This window comes from Periophthalmus magnuspinnatus, chromosome 7 (genome assembly GCF_009829125.3).
Source record: "Periophthalmus magnuspinnatus isolate fPerMag1 chromosome 7, fPerMag1.2.pri, whole genome shotgun sequence".
Lineage (NCBI taxonomy): Eukaryota > Metazoa > Chordata > Actinopteri > Gobiiformes > Gobiidae > Periophthalmus > Periophthalmus magnuspinnatus.
Window position 1 is genome coordinate 22860253 of NC_047132.1, and position 16518 is coordinate 22876770.

General features: G+C 36.9%; 1 protein-coding gene across 1 annotated transcript in view; it reads right to left on the minus strand.

Annotated features, from left to right (window-relative positions):
* The window catches only part of LOC117373950 (poly(rC)-binding protein 4-like), a 36952-nt gene that overhangs the window by 14526 nt on the left and 5908 nt on the right, over nucleotides 1-16518 (minus strand). The window contains exons 2-6 of the mRNA XM_033970078.2: nucleotides 7627-7888; nucleotides 6683-6706; nucleotides 5036-5068; nucleotides 4756-4872; nucleotides 439-570 (exon numbers count right to left, since the gene is read on the minus strand). Coding sequence (XP_033825969.1) covers nucleotides 439-570; nucleotides 4756-4872; nucleotides 5036-5068; nucleotides 6683-6706; nucleotides 7627-7722 — 402 coding nt within the window. The 5' untranslated portion in view covers nucleotides 7723-7888. The remainder of the gene's footprint in view (nucleotides 1-438; nucleotides 571-4755; nucleotides 4873-5035; nucleotides 5069-6682; nucleotides 6707-7626; nucleotides 7889-16518) is intronic.

The following is a 16518-nucleotide window of genomic DNA, read 5'->3' on the forward strand; positions in this document are numbered from 1 at the left end:
CAGTTTTTTTTCTTGTGAATTACTACTGTAACTCCCACAGTCCACTGGGTTAAAACAACCCTCAAGCTCATGGGAGGACCAAACAAATGTATTGCATGTCCTTGCCACTGTGTCATTGTTACTGTAATAGGGTAATGCCTAAAAAGGAACGACATCATGTCTACCACAATAGATACGTTTAATGCCGGTCTTTAATCCAGTGTCTAAATAATGACCAAATAGTGACCTGGTTGTCACAACTAAAACCTGTGCACCAAGAAGGTTTTGCTTTGGATCCTGGCTCGTGAGAATAATTCATAATTTGGCCACAGGATTGAAGGCTTTAAGATCAAACGACAGTCATTCTCTGTCTGCATTCAAATTTAAATTAGTTTGAAATGGTTCCTTTTGTTTTTCAGATTATGATATAATCCAGAATGTGGCTTTTTGATCTCTCACCTCTCTGATCTCCTTGATTTTGGCCCCTCCCTTCCCGATAAGAGAGCCACACTGACTGGCAGGGATGACCAGGCGCAGAGTGACTGGAGGTTTGGTGCTTATGGTGCCGTTGGCCACTAACGCTGCCAGGTCCTGGAAGAGATATAAAGGAGAAAAGTCAATAATATCTTATGATTTTTTTCTGTGCTGTCATAAGCAAATATATAACAGCTTTTTTTCAGTTGCTTTGACACATTTCTCTATTGAAAATTGACATTTGCAAAACAGCTCACACAGAATCCAAAACTGGGTTACTGTTTTCTTAAACACATTTTTATCTCAGCAAAGTATAGTTTTTCATAAAAAACTGATCAATTGTCCTCCAAACCCAGGGCTGCTTTTTGTCTGAAACAAGTCAATATATTCCAACACTTTTGAAAAAAAAATAATAATAAAATAAATAAATAAATAAATATATATATATATATATATATATATATATATATATATATATATATATATATATATATATATATATATATATATATATATATATATATATATATATATATATATATATATATATATATATATATATATATATATATATAAAATTGAATTAAAAATATACATATTATCTATTTGCACACTGGATTTTATGGTATTTTATACAAATTCTTATGCTGAAGAAAACTGATAGATATCAGATTAGCAAATAAATCCAGACTGTGTTATGTGTAATGTGTATGTGTTCTCGAAAGTCAAACAAGACATTTACACTGAAAATACACTATTTGACCAGCTGTGTCTCTGTTCAGATACATGTTTAAATAAAATGATCAAACTAAACCAAGTTTAAAAAAAATGTGCTAAAAGAATTGAAAAAAAAAAAAAATGTAGGTGAATCAGTGTTATGTTGAGGGTTAGTTTCTGAGGGCGCCAATAATGAACCACTAATAGTGTCACTAATGCAGCTTCTTTTACAATATGCCCACTGCTTCATTCAGAAATGCTGCTGATGCTACTAATACATTTTTTTTTTCAATGGATGTGGCGCATTTCAGGAACTTTTTATAAATCTGGCAAATCTTTTTCTCACTCTGCAAAACTATTCATGCAAGACAATTCGGAATTTTTGAAAAAGTAAACTTTGTGACCAAAACGTAAAGCAGTCTTGTAAAAAAGACCAGTATGACTCTGTCGAATGTTCCACAAACATTTTAAAACAAAAAAGCACAGTTTACAAATGTGTGTTTTTTAGCAGTTGGTATCTGAACTGCGTGACTTGGACCTCAAAGTGTTCACCTAGTTCACACAGGTTTTCACTATAGAAGTCTTTTGTGTTATGATTTCTAGTGCTTCTGTGTCTGTCTATAAAATCTCTTGGATGGATGGAAAATGGATATAAGCTTGTGCCAACATGAGACTCAAGTGTCAAGGCAATCAAAAAAAAAAAATGCATACTATACTATTAAAATGCAACACTGGCTATGTTTATGTGTACAATAAACAGCCCATGAAAACAGTCGTCTGATGTGATTAATGTTGAGACAAAAAAAAATCAGAAAATCTACTACTTGTGCTGTTATAACTATTACTACTACTATTATTACTACTACTACTATTACTACTTCTACTACTAGTACCACCACTACTATTACTATTACTACTTCTACTACTAGTACTACCACTACTATTACCACCAATTCTACTTCTACTACTACTACTGCTGCTGCTGTTGCTACTGCTGCTGACTATTAGCCTTCCTTCACACTTTTATCTGCATCTCACCTCAGCATTACTCGGCTGTGGTGTGCACCTTTACAGTATTCCAATGCATCTTATGAATACCAACTACAGACATGTGAGAAAACGCCATGCACTGAACTTGTAGGCTAGTGATAAATATTCTCTGTGGAGGGCTCATCTGAATGAAGCTATGATTTTTTGATGGTCATACTGTAATTATAAAATATAAAACTGCCTATACATGACACCACACAACAACTAGCAAATACAGTAATCTCTTGTAGTTTTTGCATTGCAGGAGGAGGGCGTTGCGCATCCGCTCTATGGGAGGAGAAAACCTTTTTAATTAATCAGCAGTGATTCTGAATGAGGCTTTGAAATGTAAATCTGCCAAGCTGTTTCTGCTGCTTCACAGTTCAAACTCAACACTGATGTGAGCCAGTAGTCACTAGTGCATAGACATCAATGCAGCAGTTAAGAAAGAGTTACGCTAATGGCTTTTAAGTCAACATTATATAGCTTGTGGCTGCTCTGAAGGGGACATAAATGTTTTCCCTCATCATTATCATACTCAACGTTGTGGTTTAATGAATTCATGCAGGTTTGAGTAGTCCTGCATTTTCTTACATTTGAGGCTTGATTGCTCACAAATTGCTGTTTTCACCAAACCCCTTTTCCCACCTACTGCTCTGTACTTACTGATTTTGTAGCTTATCTTGTTACTTTGCTGTGTTTTCTTCAGTAAATCATAAATTTACATTCACCATTGTTCTTCATGTTTTTTTTCTTAATTTCATACTATAGTCATCATCTATAGCTGGGGCGTCAAACACAATTTCATTGAGGGCCACATCAATGAAATGGTTGCTGTCAAAGGGCCAAATGTAATGTAAAATAAATGTAACTACTTTTTTTTAACTTATTCAGCCTGCAAATGTTGCATATCCATTTCCATAGGTGTAAAAAATATGGCTGTGTAATCTCCTGATAAACTGACATTTTAAGACAGTCTTTTAATTTCTCTTGTCACGGGCCACATTTGGCCCACGAGCCTTGAGTTTGACACGTGTGATCTATAGAGATCAGGATATAGATATGCATTAACCAAAACAGCATTAGTAAAAGTCGTAGAACAACCCGATAACCTGCTGGGTCACTCCTGGTAAATACACTCACAATGCTGTTGAATAAACACTACATTTCTTATTTAGTATCTTCAAAGCACCATTGATTTAACATTAGCCTAACTAATAACTCTATGAAGTGTTGACAACACAGTCCCGAGCTCCATACTGAATTATTGGAGTCTTATTATTTGTGTGGTGCACTAGGGACAATTTGTCACAGATAGTTTTAATGCTGTCTTTTAACTGAGATGGAGCTTCATCCATAAACCAAAGCCAGGACATAATGATTGAACCCAGCGTAACGACTTTAGTGATTCATAAAACACACACAGAGACAAATGCAGTGTCTAATCGGCACAAAAGGAAATTACACCCCTTTGTTTTCTATTAAAGGTGCCACTGTACAATAATTCAGCGCATGCCGTACTCTCAAAGGGTCAGCTGCTGCGTCGCTATGGAAACGCAAGAGTTTGACCTGAAAAAGAGGTGAACTTAAAACAATATTTGCAGAGCTTTTAATACTGCAATTATAGTCTAATACTGCTGACAAATACCACTGCCCACATATCACTTCTACTTCTACTACTGTTTCTATTTTAACTCCCATATTTCTGTGCCGCTGCTGCTACTACTTAGTCTACAATATGTACCACTGCACAACCTTTGCATGGTACAACGCAATGATGACCAGTATTTGTAATAGTTTTCATCAAAACAATAGTTACACAGTAAATATAAAATAATATAATACAACTACTGCTACTGCGAAAAATGAACCTGTTGCTACAGCTTGCCATAAGAATGAATACTCCTGTTCTGGTGCAATGTGCAACGTCAGACTGCCAAGCAAAGCAGACATTTTCATTATGAATTTCTGTCCAAAATGTCAAGTACAGGCATCTTACTCAAAGCGTCATCTCAATTTCACAGCCAAAGTGCTTTCTGCTCATATTGATTAAACGCTGAAGTAAAGTGATGAGAGCACAAAATTGTATTTTATAGCATTTGATTTGCTTACAGATCTACTGTATATATATATATATATATATATATATATATATATATATATATATATATATATATATATATATATATATATATATATATATATATATATATATATATATATATATATATATATATATATATATATATATATATATATATATATATATATATATAAAGATTACTTATGAAATTTCCATTCCATGAGACTCCGTGTAACATGTCACCATTGCTTATCAGTTTATCAGATTCTTCATTCACACCCCATACTTCTTTAAGCCACTTCTTTAGCCACCAGGACTAAGCGCTGGCCTACAAAACCATTTTAAACTGCAAATGGCTATTTACACCATAGACCCAACCTATATGGCCCACTACATTCTAATCAGTTATGACCATATCTTTGCCGAGACAAAGTGGCAGTACGGGTTGGTTTTATGCTGTTTAGTGCCCTCACCTCCTCCAGTTTGTATGTGATCATGGTGAAGGCCCTGAAGACACTGTCAGTGGAGCCAGTGATGGTTATGATCCTCTCTGGACATGTCCCTTCAGAGATATTCACCCGTGCACTGCTCTGCGGGGACAAAGATGAGGCTGGTTGAATCTACAATATGTATAAAATATTGATAAAAAAAAATAAAAAAATTTATAAAGCCAGAGATTGTAAACGAGTCAAGTAATTACAAAGAAGAAAAAACACATTTGAAATCCTAGCACGTCACAGTAACACACTGTACCTCTTCTCGTATTCTTTTCACAGTTTCTCCTTTCTGAAAGAGAAAACATGAAGGACAACCATAAAAAAATCAATGCCATTTTTCAAAAAGCAATGCCAACATCGTCCTATGACTGCTACCTGACATTTCAAACAATGTCTGGTTATGAATCGCATTGTTCACACTTTACTAAATGCATTTCGTTATATTGAATGCACTTGGGAAGATAATATAGATTCCTTGAGCATAGACATTAACAGCTGTACCATAACAACCACCTGACGTACCTATGTTAACCTAAAGAGAATAAAGTCTGAGCTCTTCACCTCCCAAGTCACTGGTTAGCATTATGGTTTATCCAATTTTGGCATTGTCAGACGGTTCACACATGTATTTCCTATTTTCCAGCTTTCTCTCTCCTCTGTATCTCTAATCCACCCAGCACTGAATGACTAGTATTTCGCTTTGTCAGAACTCACAAAAAAATTATTTGTGTTCACTGTGACTTTTCCATTGAAGCAAGGGCAGTTGAGGACCATGCTTGAGGTTTAAGTGGGTATTTGTGCAGTATATAAATCTGCTCACTCCCAATAGACTTCACAGATGCCAAATGGCTACTGCTAAAACCATCTATGCCGGCTGTGCTAATCATAATTTTCCATATTTGGTGGGCTTTTCATCTAACAGGAGATCTACATCCCCTAAGCTTTTAGTCTGTCTTTATTTTTGGCCAATCTGCCACTTATTGCAAGGACAAACAGCTGATGAACTAATACGCCTGCATATTTAATAGTGCACATACATTTCACTCCACATTTCTGTTGAGTCATGTTTGAAGCAACATAAAACATAATATTGTCTTGTTGCCACATAATGTCTGACCACAGCCCAGTGTGAATGCCTTTCTAAGACCCCCAGAGTTCCCAACCTTCTAAACTACCTGACACAGTATCAAAGACCCTTATTTCATGGCACAATACCAACAAAAGTCATGACAAAAGTATTCGATTTGAGTCAGTGTTTTATCATGGGTGGCAGCAGGGGGCATCATCTGAAATCTTGCCTAGGACATCAAAAGAGCGAGTCCTGGCTCTATGAACAACTGATATAATTTCACAGTTTGGTTATTTGCTGACCATGTATATATCTTTTTGCTATTGTTCTCATTACTTTGTCTCTAGCTTACATTACTGTTATTAGCTTGTATCCCCCTGCTCTTTGTAGTTTCATATTACAGACCTAATAGCAGCTCAGACTGAATCTCTCCCTCCATCTCAGCCCAGGCTAAAAGACACTAAAACATCCCACGAGACGGCCGCACTAATATGGCAGTGGTCTAAAGTTTCCTTTCTGTTTTCTAAGTGCATTATGGGGGAGGAGGAGGGGCAGCCTCTCGAGGGGGGCAGTTTTGAGCCGATTACATTTTAGGGATATTTGAAACAACAATGGCATCTTTGTGTGCACACAGATTTTACAAAAGGAGAATTTCGATGGAAAACAAATGCATTCACATCAGAAGCATAAAGCCATGGAAAATGGCTGCTTGGTTTGCATACATTAGATACAGGTCATGGTGCTGCAAAACAACACCTGATTAGGGAGTGATGCAATGCATTCATAATGACTGAAAACAAGGTTTTAGAGGAAAAATATTCAAATGATTCTCACCTTTCCTATGATGCTGCCAACCTCCTACAACAAAAAGAGACAAAAGGAGATAAAACGTGTTTTCAGATCAGGAATCAAGAGGATCAACATGTCATCTGGAGCATCACAATGAGTTTAACATGTTTGTTTTTAGAGCAGTAACACTTGGTAGTACTTTAGTAATGATGTTTTTACAATACATAAAAACATGTAATTTGGTGTAATTGGTATAATTTTCACCTTCAGCTGTTACTACTACTATTACTTTGGTCAAGTAATCACGATTTTAAGAATTGTGAACAGCACTATTCATCTTATTTCAGAAGTTGCTGTGGGCACCACCATTGTCATTTGGGTTGTATTATTCTGCATGGGTCTGCCAGTCTTGACAGCAAATAATTTCTATACGGACTACAGAGCCATTTTAAAGCCTCCCAGAGAATTGGTGCAGAGTTGACTTGTGGGTGCACATGAACATAAAACTTTTTTTTACAAATCAGCCTACTTTATATCAGATTTTAATGGCAAAACTTTTCTCAAATTCTCCATTGAAATGAAAAGGATTCCCACGTAACCAGAAGTGCCACCACAAAGAAGGTGCTGTTTTGCATTTAGAGGTAAAAAAGGGCGGGGTGAAATAAGGTTAGTAGGCTGTTACTTTTAGCTAGTATCTTTAATTAAACAACAGCTGATACAAATATTTATATGATTTGATTTGAAATTGATTTAAGACTTTTTACTGTCTAACCAATACAGTGAAGGTTATGTTTTTGAAAATGTGTTCAAAAATGAACATTCAAAATGAAAACAATGTATTTTGTATTTGTATTTAGTCTTTTGGTAAACTTGTTAAAATTACAAGAGAAATAATGAGCTAAGATGAACCATATGAGCATAGATGTATAAACCTAATAGGACCTGTGCAGTGTATTATAAGCAAACATCAGGTTTCTGTCATTCATTACCTTTCCATGCATGAGCAGTCGTAGTGTGAGGGTGACATCCCCAAAGTCCTGCTCACAGTTCATAGTACTGAGGGAGTGCTTCTCAGGGAGACGCATCAACAGGCTCTGCTCTGGTCCTTCAGCAGTCTGACAGGAACTCTGACAGGGGCACTGACAGGGGGGTCATACAGGGGCAGGTGCTCTTACAGGGGCTGGTGCACACTGGGAGACAAAGGACAGCACTGGTCCTCTGGTGGAGACGAGACGAGAAATCTGCACCAATCTGCAAGAGACAGAAAGAAAAGATATGGTTTGTGATAACGTTAATGATATCACAAAAGGCAATACAAATGTAAATAAACATAAATTCAAATAAAAACATGGAAACCCCCTAAATCAACACAACCGCACACGCGCACTCACATTTAACTGTTAAATACAGAATGATTAATGCATGAACAAAAACTTATACAGAATTGAAATATAGTCACAAAATTAGTCAACATAAAATAAGATGGTCAATAACAATTACACTGTGTAAATACTGCACCACAGAAGTTAAAGAGCGAATAGATGAGGGAAAATAGTTCCAATCAAAGGGAGCTTTATATTTAAATGAATGCCTTGAAGTTTCTTTTTTAACTCTTGGGACAACAACAAATATCTGATCTGCGTGGCACGAACTGTCGGAGCATCTGAATGGAATTAAATACTGTGTCTATTCAGGATAACTGCGATGAATGCATTTAAAAATAAATAAAAGCCAGTGAAGATGAGAGAACAGAGTGAGCCAGGACAGTTGATGTTACATTAGACAAGCCTGGTATATGGAAAGACTTGTCATATGAAAATTCATGTGATTGTATTAGCGCTTGTTGAAAGTCATGCGGAAAAAAAGCTGCATCAGACAAATACAGTGTCGCAAATTGTTATGTGACTTTCGTGTTTACAGCAAGTAAAAACACGAGGTTCGATCCAGCTGTGATGAGCAATGGGTGAATAAATTGGATGCTCACATGAAAAAAAAACAATTAGCCAAAGATGGAAGTATACACAAGAAAAAGCAGGATATTTAAAATCTATTCAGTTTCTTCACATGCTCTTAATTGAATAAAAATAACAACTATTTTCTTGTTGACTTGGATATTGTGAAAATCAAAATCAACAAGAAGTCATTTAATAGAAATTATTTTGAAGAAAAAAAAAAAAAAAAGCCAAAATGGTTGACTTGAGAAAGAGAGAAGTGTTTTCACAATTTGTTTATAATCTTGTAGTGATTTTTAATTTTACCAACTTTGTGCAATCATATTTGTACTTAAACACACCGTACTTCAGACGTATGTAAGGATGTAGCTGCAGCCATGATACTACTTGGTGTTCTATGTTTTTCTAAGAGCATGCTTGGAGTGTATTCAATGATGTGTGTCAGAGGATCATGTTTAATAAAAGCTTGTTATTTCAGACGAGGCAGGTTCCTCTCTGCGTGTTGGAGGAGGCAGGTTTATTGCTTCTGTTCTCTGTCCAAGGTCAGCTCTCACACTCTCACTCTCTCTCCCTCTCACTCTCTCTCTCTCTGATTTATTTATACTGAGACACTTGCTATGACACGATTGGATGCTTCTGCGTTTCCTTCTTAAGTTGTCACAGAGAGTAACGCTAGTTTAGTTTTGCGTAAGAGATATGTATGAAGGATGGGTAACTATTTGCAATAAGTATAACAGCTTATTATTTCACTGAGATGAACTGTATAGACATGAGTAATCAGAGCTGCTTACCGGCTGGGGTTGTTATGATATTAAAATTTCTAACTCGATTTTGTTACAGAGGAAAATGTTCATTGCTCAATACAATTTTGAATGCTGCAGTGGAATAAAAACTTGGTCTAGGCACGATGATGTAGTCTTATCTTAATATCATTATCACGACTGCTTGGTCTATGATGCAATTTTAAACCAAAAATAATGAATATCTTATACTTTTGCTAAAGATCGAGACTTAGACTTACTTTAACTTTTTTCCTGCATCAGTCGATTGCAGTTTTCATTTGAATTACATTTTTTTTTACATTAATCTTAATTTTCTCAACATTTTAAAGTGCAATTTAACACAGGAAATAGTGAATTTTCTCTCTTAAAACTGAACTCTGCTCCAAACCATCCTTGTATCCCAGGATTGGCTATAGATTCTTCTTTCTTGATAAAAAAAAACCAAAAACAAAACACTTATCTTTGACAAATTGAATCTCAGTCTCTATAAAAATTTGATGAATTGCACAGACCTAATTATTGCAGTACTTCTCTCGTCTTGCGATACATATTGCAGTTGTCAATATTAATTACATTTTCAACATTACAACCCTAAAAAAAACACTCACAAGAGAAAATCATATAGCAATTGCAGAATACAGTATGACCAAAAGAGAGGAGCACAGTCCACTGTCCTGGGATGTCCTCTGATGGGGGTGGGCAACCTTGGTCCTGTCCTGCCTCAGTGCTCCCGGGACACATGCTTTTTAACAGGCACTCCACAAAACTCAGTCTCTGTATCCTTCAGTCCATATAATCTTTTATAGCTTTGGATGTCACCGTGATGTTCATAATAAAACAAGCATAAACTCCACACACAATATTTATACGAGCAACTGCAGTGACGAGGGATAAGGGCCAAGATATCAACAGTGAAGTTTATGTCATGTGACTAATGTAAATTTACGATGATAGTCATGAAGTAATAAAAACAGTAAACAAAATGATACGGCCTACACAACCCTGAAGGGAAAAGCCATCACTGAAGTATTGGGGGACAGTAGCTCAGTTGTTAGAGTGTTTGTCCACTGATCTGAAGGTTGATGGTTTGAATCCTGCTCTGAACATAAACAACATTGGTTGAGTGGTCAGATCCATTGACTCACAGATTGGTGATGTGATTCCAGCTTCCACAGGTGAACACTGCCGTTGTGTCCTTGAGCAAGACACTTAACCCACGTCGCCCCAGTGTCTGTGTCTAAGAATGTGTGTGTGGGTGAGTGGTTCCTTGATGTAAAGGACTTTGAAAGTCTTGAAGGTGAGAAAGAGCTATATAAAAATGTGACCATTTACCATTTATTGTGACTGAGATAACATTTTATATATAACAAGGATTCAGTGCAATTTTTTTTTTCAAATCCTGAACATTTGAGAAAAGTCTGAAATAAGCAAACACAAGAATCACACATATGTTAGAAAATGTTTATAGAGGTCTAAACTACAGGCTTAGCAATTTTCCATAAAAAAATATATATTTAGTTTTTTACAGGACATTATTAATTGCAACTACAGCAACATTTTGTCCTTGTATAGCTTTGTAATATCTCCCTCTCATGACATGACCCAATAGTGGAGCAGAAGAGATTGCAACGGCTAATGATATACTTTGTTTTGTGGAGCTATAGACCCAGCGGATGCTATTTCAACAATAACGTGAAGACGAAGCAGACAGAACAAAACTAATTTCAAGCAGAATCCAGCTCCAAATGAACAATACCCTTCATCACAGTGAAGCGAATGACCCAGATTTTAAAAAATGACTTATTTACTCAAGATTGTGTTCAAGAGTGTTCGAAGTGGAATACATTTTAGTTTTGGAAAACACTTGTAGACTGATGGAACAATGGGGCAAAAACAAACACAAACTGAAGGATCCAGCTATGTTAGTGTCTACATAGCCTCTACGGCGCACACTTCAAAGACAGTGGGATAAAAGTAACTCCAAAACATGACAGCCACCAGCGCCAGTGTTTTGGCCCAAGCTCCTGGGACAAAGATGAAAAGGACGTTGTCTTCTAAATGTCTGGACACCTGCTTGGAGACATGTCCCTCACAGCAACAACAGCCTATGGGCCCGAATTAGGGAAGGGGGGAACGAGTGCGTGGCCCCGTCTCCATAGCGACAGACGGGGTTCTCCTCTCTCTCATATGGGATGAGGTCAGGGGTATAGGGTGTCCCCCCCCGGTGGGCGCATGCAACCAAATAGTGTCAATGTGTATATACTTGTAACACCATGAGCTGCGCCATAACACACACACACACACACACAGCTGCCAGGATGAAAGAGGGACCAGAAGTACAGAGGAGTGAAGAGAGAGGAGAGAGGAGGGGCTTTGATGTGCTCTGAGTAACACCAGAGGACCAACACAAACAAACAAAGCCAAATCTAGTGACACAATGAGAGCGACACTGACAGTAATAATAATGAGGCATTGACAACAACAAGAACGGCAAATATCCTCAAGGTATTTACATAAACACGCTGTTACATTAGAAACTTTTTCCTGTCTATAATGTGAGTTATATCAGATGGCTCTAAACATAGCAACGGGATTGAATTCAGTACAGTCAGAAAGTGTCATATATAAAAGACCATAGCGTCTGTTCTGTTCTATAAAGTCCAGTTTTATTTTACTGTTTACTGATTCAATCCAATTAATATTTTGTGGTATTGGTGTGATCTGTATTTTCTCTGTAATTCGCCCAGGAGTGGTTCAAGGTAGAAAAAGTTTCAAAGGTTGTACTCTGAAAACTGTTTTTTAGAAATGAACGTTTTTTTTTAGATATTCCTGTATATTTGAAAACCAAACAGAAGTTGGTTCATTCCCAAAACAAGATGTCAACACAAAACCAGAGCAGTGTAGTATATTCTAGTGACGTGACGTTCATAAACGAGTCAGTTCTTTTGAACGGTTCCTTAATATAAATGGCTGGAATTGGATCTAATTTTTTTTTTAAAGAACCAGTTCCTTTTTTTCAAATTCGTATGCATTTTTATAGTGATTAACCCTGAACCAACACAAGAATCAGTACAGAAGCAGAGCAAAGAAAAAAAGAAAAATGGCATCATAATGCAGTGTTTTATTTAGATTATTACTATTTCAAAGGGTACACACTCTCAGTTTGAACCATTTTAAACACATCTGAGCCTTGGTCTCTCAGTGATTATTTTGTAGTTAAAATGAGTTCTCACATTGGCTTCTGTCAAATAAATACATATAAAAAGAGCGAGTCCTTTGACACGAACAGATTCAAAAGATTTGGATCCTCTGAAAGAGCCGAAAGTCCCATCACTGGTATATTCAGTTCACTGTAGGAAGGATGCAGAAGGATGTAAGGAGCATTAGATTAAAACTACACAACTACTGCACAAAAATAATATATCTACACGGAATGGACTTCATCTTAAAGCACAAACTATACAACAGGTACATCCAGAAATGTTGAACTATAATTTTTATTACAGACTGGACTTGTGAACTTGCTTTTTTTTTACAAAGATCTGCATTTCATGTATTAAACATTATTGGTCGATGGAAATCAGCAGCGAGTGGAGACCAGACTGACGGAGGATGCATATGAGTTTCAAAGAGGTGCAAAAACATGTCTAAAATGAGGATGTAAACATTTTAAAATAAGGTTGCAATGCGCCCTTTGGACCCCTGTAGACCTGGGCTGTCTCAAATCCAGGCTATGATGCATACCAAAATAATACATTTTTCATCTTGAATAAATACGTTGGATTTTGTGTTGGTTGGCTCCTACGGGTACATTATGAATTGTCTCAAAAATGATCCCTAATGATTATGTGGCATTAACTCAGACTGGCTTTAATATTCAGTTTATGCACAAAGACGATATTTGAATGACTATTTAGGTTCACGTTTTCCCTCCTCTCTCCTTAGTCCCCTCTCACAGATGTCAGATAAGACTTGGACCGCATCCGAGTATATTGTTATCAGCATAGGTCTACATTTAGAGTTCAGGCTTCACAGAGCAGCCTGATAACCCTCTGTGACAGTACACTCCACTCCAGTGTAGGGAAGGGCTGATAGGAGCGCAGGCCTGACCCTCCCATTAGAAGTGACAGGAGTAGACAAGCTTAGAGAGATGAGGCACTGTAAGACGCCTTTACTCTCTGTCTAAATCTGGGACCTTTTGCCTTCTGTAGAATACACTATACTCTTTCTATTTGATTTTTAAAGACTGAATTTCAGCTAATTATTCACATTTTCTTCTCCAGAACACACCACCCATCTATTTAAAACATTAATTACAAGGTGTTTAACTAATTACCCTTCAAATTCACCCAGGCTTGGGATTGCTACAAGGTGTACACTGGCTCCGTGACCCGCTGTACTAAGAACATAATTAGTACCTCATGAAAACATACAATCTTATAGGAGAAATGAGTTAATTATGCACAGTAACAACAGTTTTAAATGTGTCAACCAGGAACAAAGTATAAGCTAAGGGGTCAAAACCATAGACTGTATAAAGAAGTGGACTAAGTGAGTGTGACGTCAACCACAACGTTCAGTTCCAGTCAAACGAAGCTCATCGAGGCTGGCGGTTATAGGATGAATTTGGAGTCAGGTTTCATATTTGGAAATCCGACCCCGAGTATCATAGCAACCAAAGAGCCAATCTGCACTGCTGGTTTAACAGGGAGCGTTAATCGGGAATGACCTCAGGGAAAGAAGCAGCTGATTTGTTTGTTATTAATGTTCATATCTTGAGTTATGGACACAAAAGCGGAATGAAAAGCGGGTCAATTTGAACATTTTAAGACCAAAATGATGAAATTGACAGCTGCATTTACTGAGAGAGAGGTGTCAGTGGAGCTGGATCACTTCCTTTTTGGAATGTGGCAGCTAGAAGTTTAGCCATGTCCATTTATATATACAGTTTATGGCCATAACACAATTATATAGCGGACATCATTGATAACTGAATCAACATAATGTCCGTGATTAGTCTACATTTGTGACCTGCTTATGTTTTTCACCGCACAATTGTTGTTACTGGCTGCATAAATCAGATTGAGTCCATAATCTGCTTAATCTGTCACCAGTGTTACACCAATATAATGCTAGTCACCCAACTACCTTCTGTCTATGCAAAGAAACTGTTATTACGGGTGAGTCTGAAGCCACAGATATAATGGGCACACATCACACAACATATAGTTTAAACCTTGTTGTGTGCGTGTTTTCTGGTGAGGGCTAATTAGTGATAGCCTTGGACAGACATGCCACAGGGGGTTAAAGTGATGGATCGAGTTTTCATTTTGTTGCTTTGAGAATGGACATCAGGATCTCCTGCGACAACAACAACCTAACAAAATTATATGAATCATGAAAACGGAAACGTAGAATGCAACAGATCTGATCAGAGTCTACATGGAAATCTTTGGATTAATAAAAAGCATATGACCTTAAAGAGCCCATATTACACTGTTTTCTTTCGATGATTTCAGCCCTGGAATTGCCAATCTCTACTGAACAAAAGGTAAACAGTAGCTGTTAATGTAAAATCTATCACTACATGACATCATAAAGTGGAACAGAGCATTGGAGCTTTGGAGATGTAGACAAACTAATAATAAAGGATTACTCAAACATGTGTGAATGAAACAAAACACAACTCCAGGTCTGTTTCTGAGGAGGTTAAATCATTCTAACATCATTCTTAAAACTCAACAAAAGTTAGTTTTGTGTAATATAGGACCTTTAACACTTCTGCCATCCAAAATAACTTCAAATTAAGATGACATTCATAGTACTGGTCTCTGTGATTCTGTCTGTAGTTGCATGGACACAGTAAATTACAGCACTGTATCAGTTAAATCAATCTTCTGTCTGCTTGTGGGCTGTGATTTGCATATTGACCTTGGTTTTAGGTCCGATGCCCTTTCAGACAAGATTTCCGTATTTAAGCTGCCGACAGTACATGGATTTGTGACCCTTTGACTGGAATATTTCACCCTGTTATTGTCATTCTCATACCCTTTACTTTAAATTGAACTATAATTTCGATCATTGCATGCAGATAGGATTTATAGATTTATTTTCCTCTGATAGAGTCAAATGCTTCAGCCTCTATTTCTCAAACCATGTGATTTTTATTATTAGAAAGCTTCTATTAGGATCATATATCACAGTGAAGGATTTTTCTGTGGCGTGGTGGAGAACGCACTTTGGCAGGGCATTAACTCCAAGCTTTTATCCCCATCCCTCTCACTGCTATGAAGGTCAGGCTCTTTCTATCTGCAAAATGACTTCCTTTCATCCCAGCACCCTCCTCCACCCCTGTGCCGGACCAGGACATGTGACACCCAAGACAAATTGAGAGGGAACACGGTAGAGATAGGGCCAGACGAAAATACAAGTGGAGTTTGATCGATATTTTGGAGTAACCTGAGAGGATTCAGTGTATGGGGCATATAGGGTTGCTGTACAGAGGGAATTAGAAGACACAGCAGTATGTCTAAGGTTCATAATAGGACTGTGATAATGTGGAATTTTACTTCAACAACTGTATTCCAAAAAACTAAGTCTAAAGATATAGGCTACTCAGAGATTCTCATAGATTTTTGTATGTTTTTATTCTCCTGCACTGGAATGTCCCCATTGTGCAACAAATCTACTTTCTATATCTTGTTTTTCTATTTTATCTTATAGTTATATTCTTGAAAAATGGGCTGTCAAATGTACAGAGGCTTCCGTGAGATTATTTTACAAAACAAATGCTAATAAACAAATTGATTCTGACTGAATGATTAAATAAATGCAACAATCTCTAGTTAAATTCAATGCCAAAAAAAAACTCCTCTCAATATAGAACATTGCTAACTTGCTACCTGATCTTTGATGCTATTCACATATCAAAACAATATTGCACTATAATTCAGATCTTGCACAGCCCCTTGCCAATTGAGTACTTCCACACTACACTTGAACTTGTCAGGACTGAATTGAAACTATCTATTACACAAGTGAGAGAAACCAAGAACAAAAATAGAGTACATATTCTGGAGTCAGCAGCTGGAGGAGGATAAAAGCCTCTCTTATTCTTGGTTACAACAAAAACACACACAGATCCAGA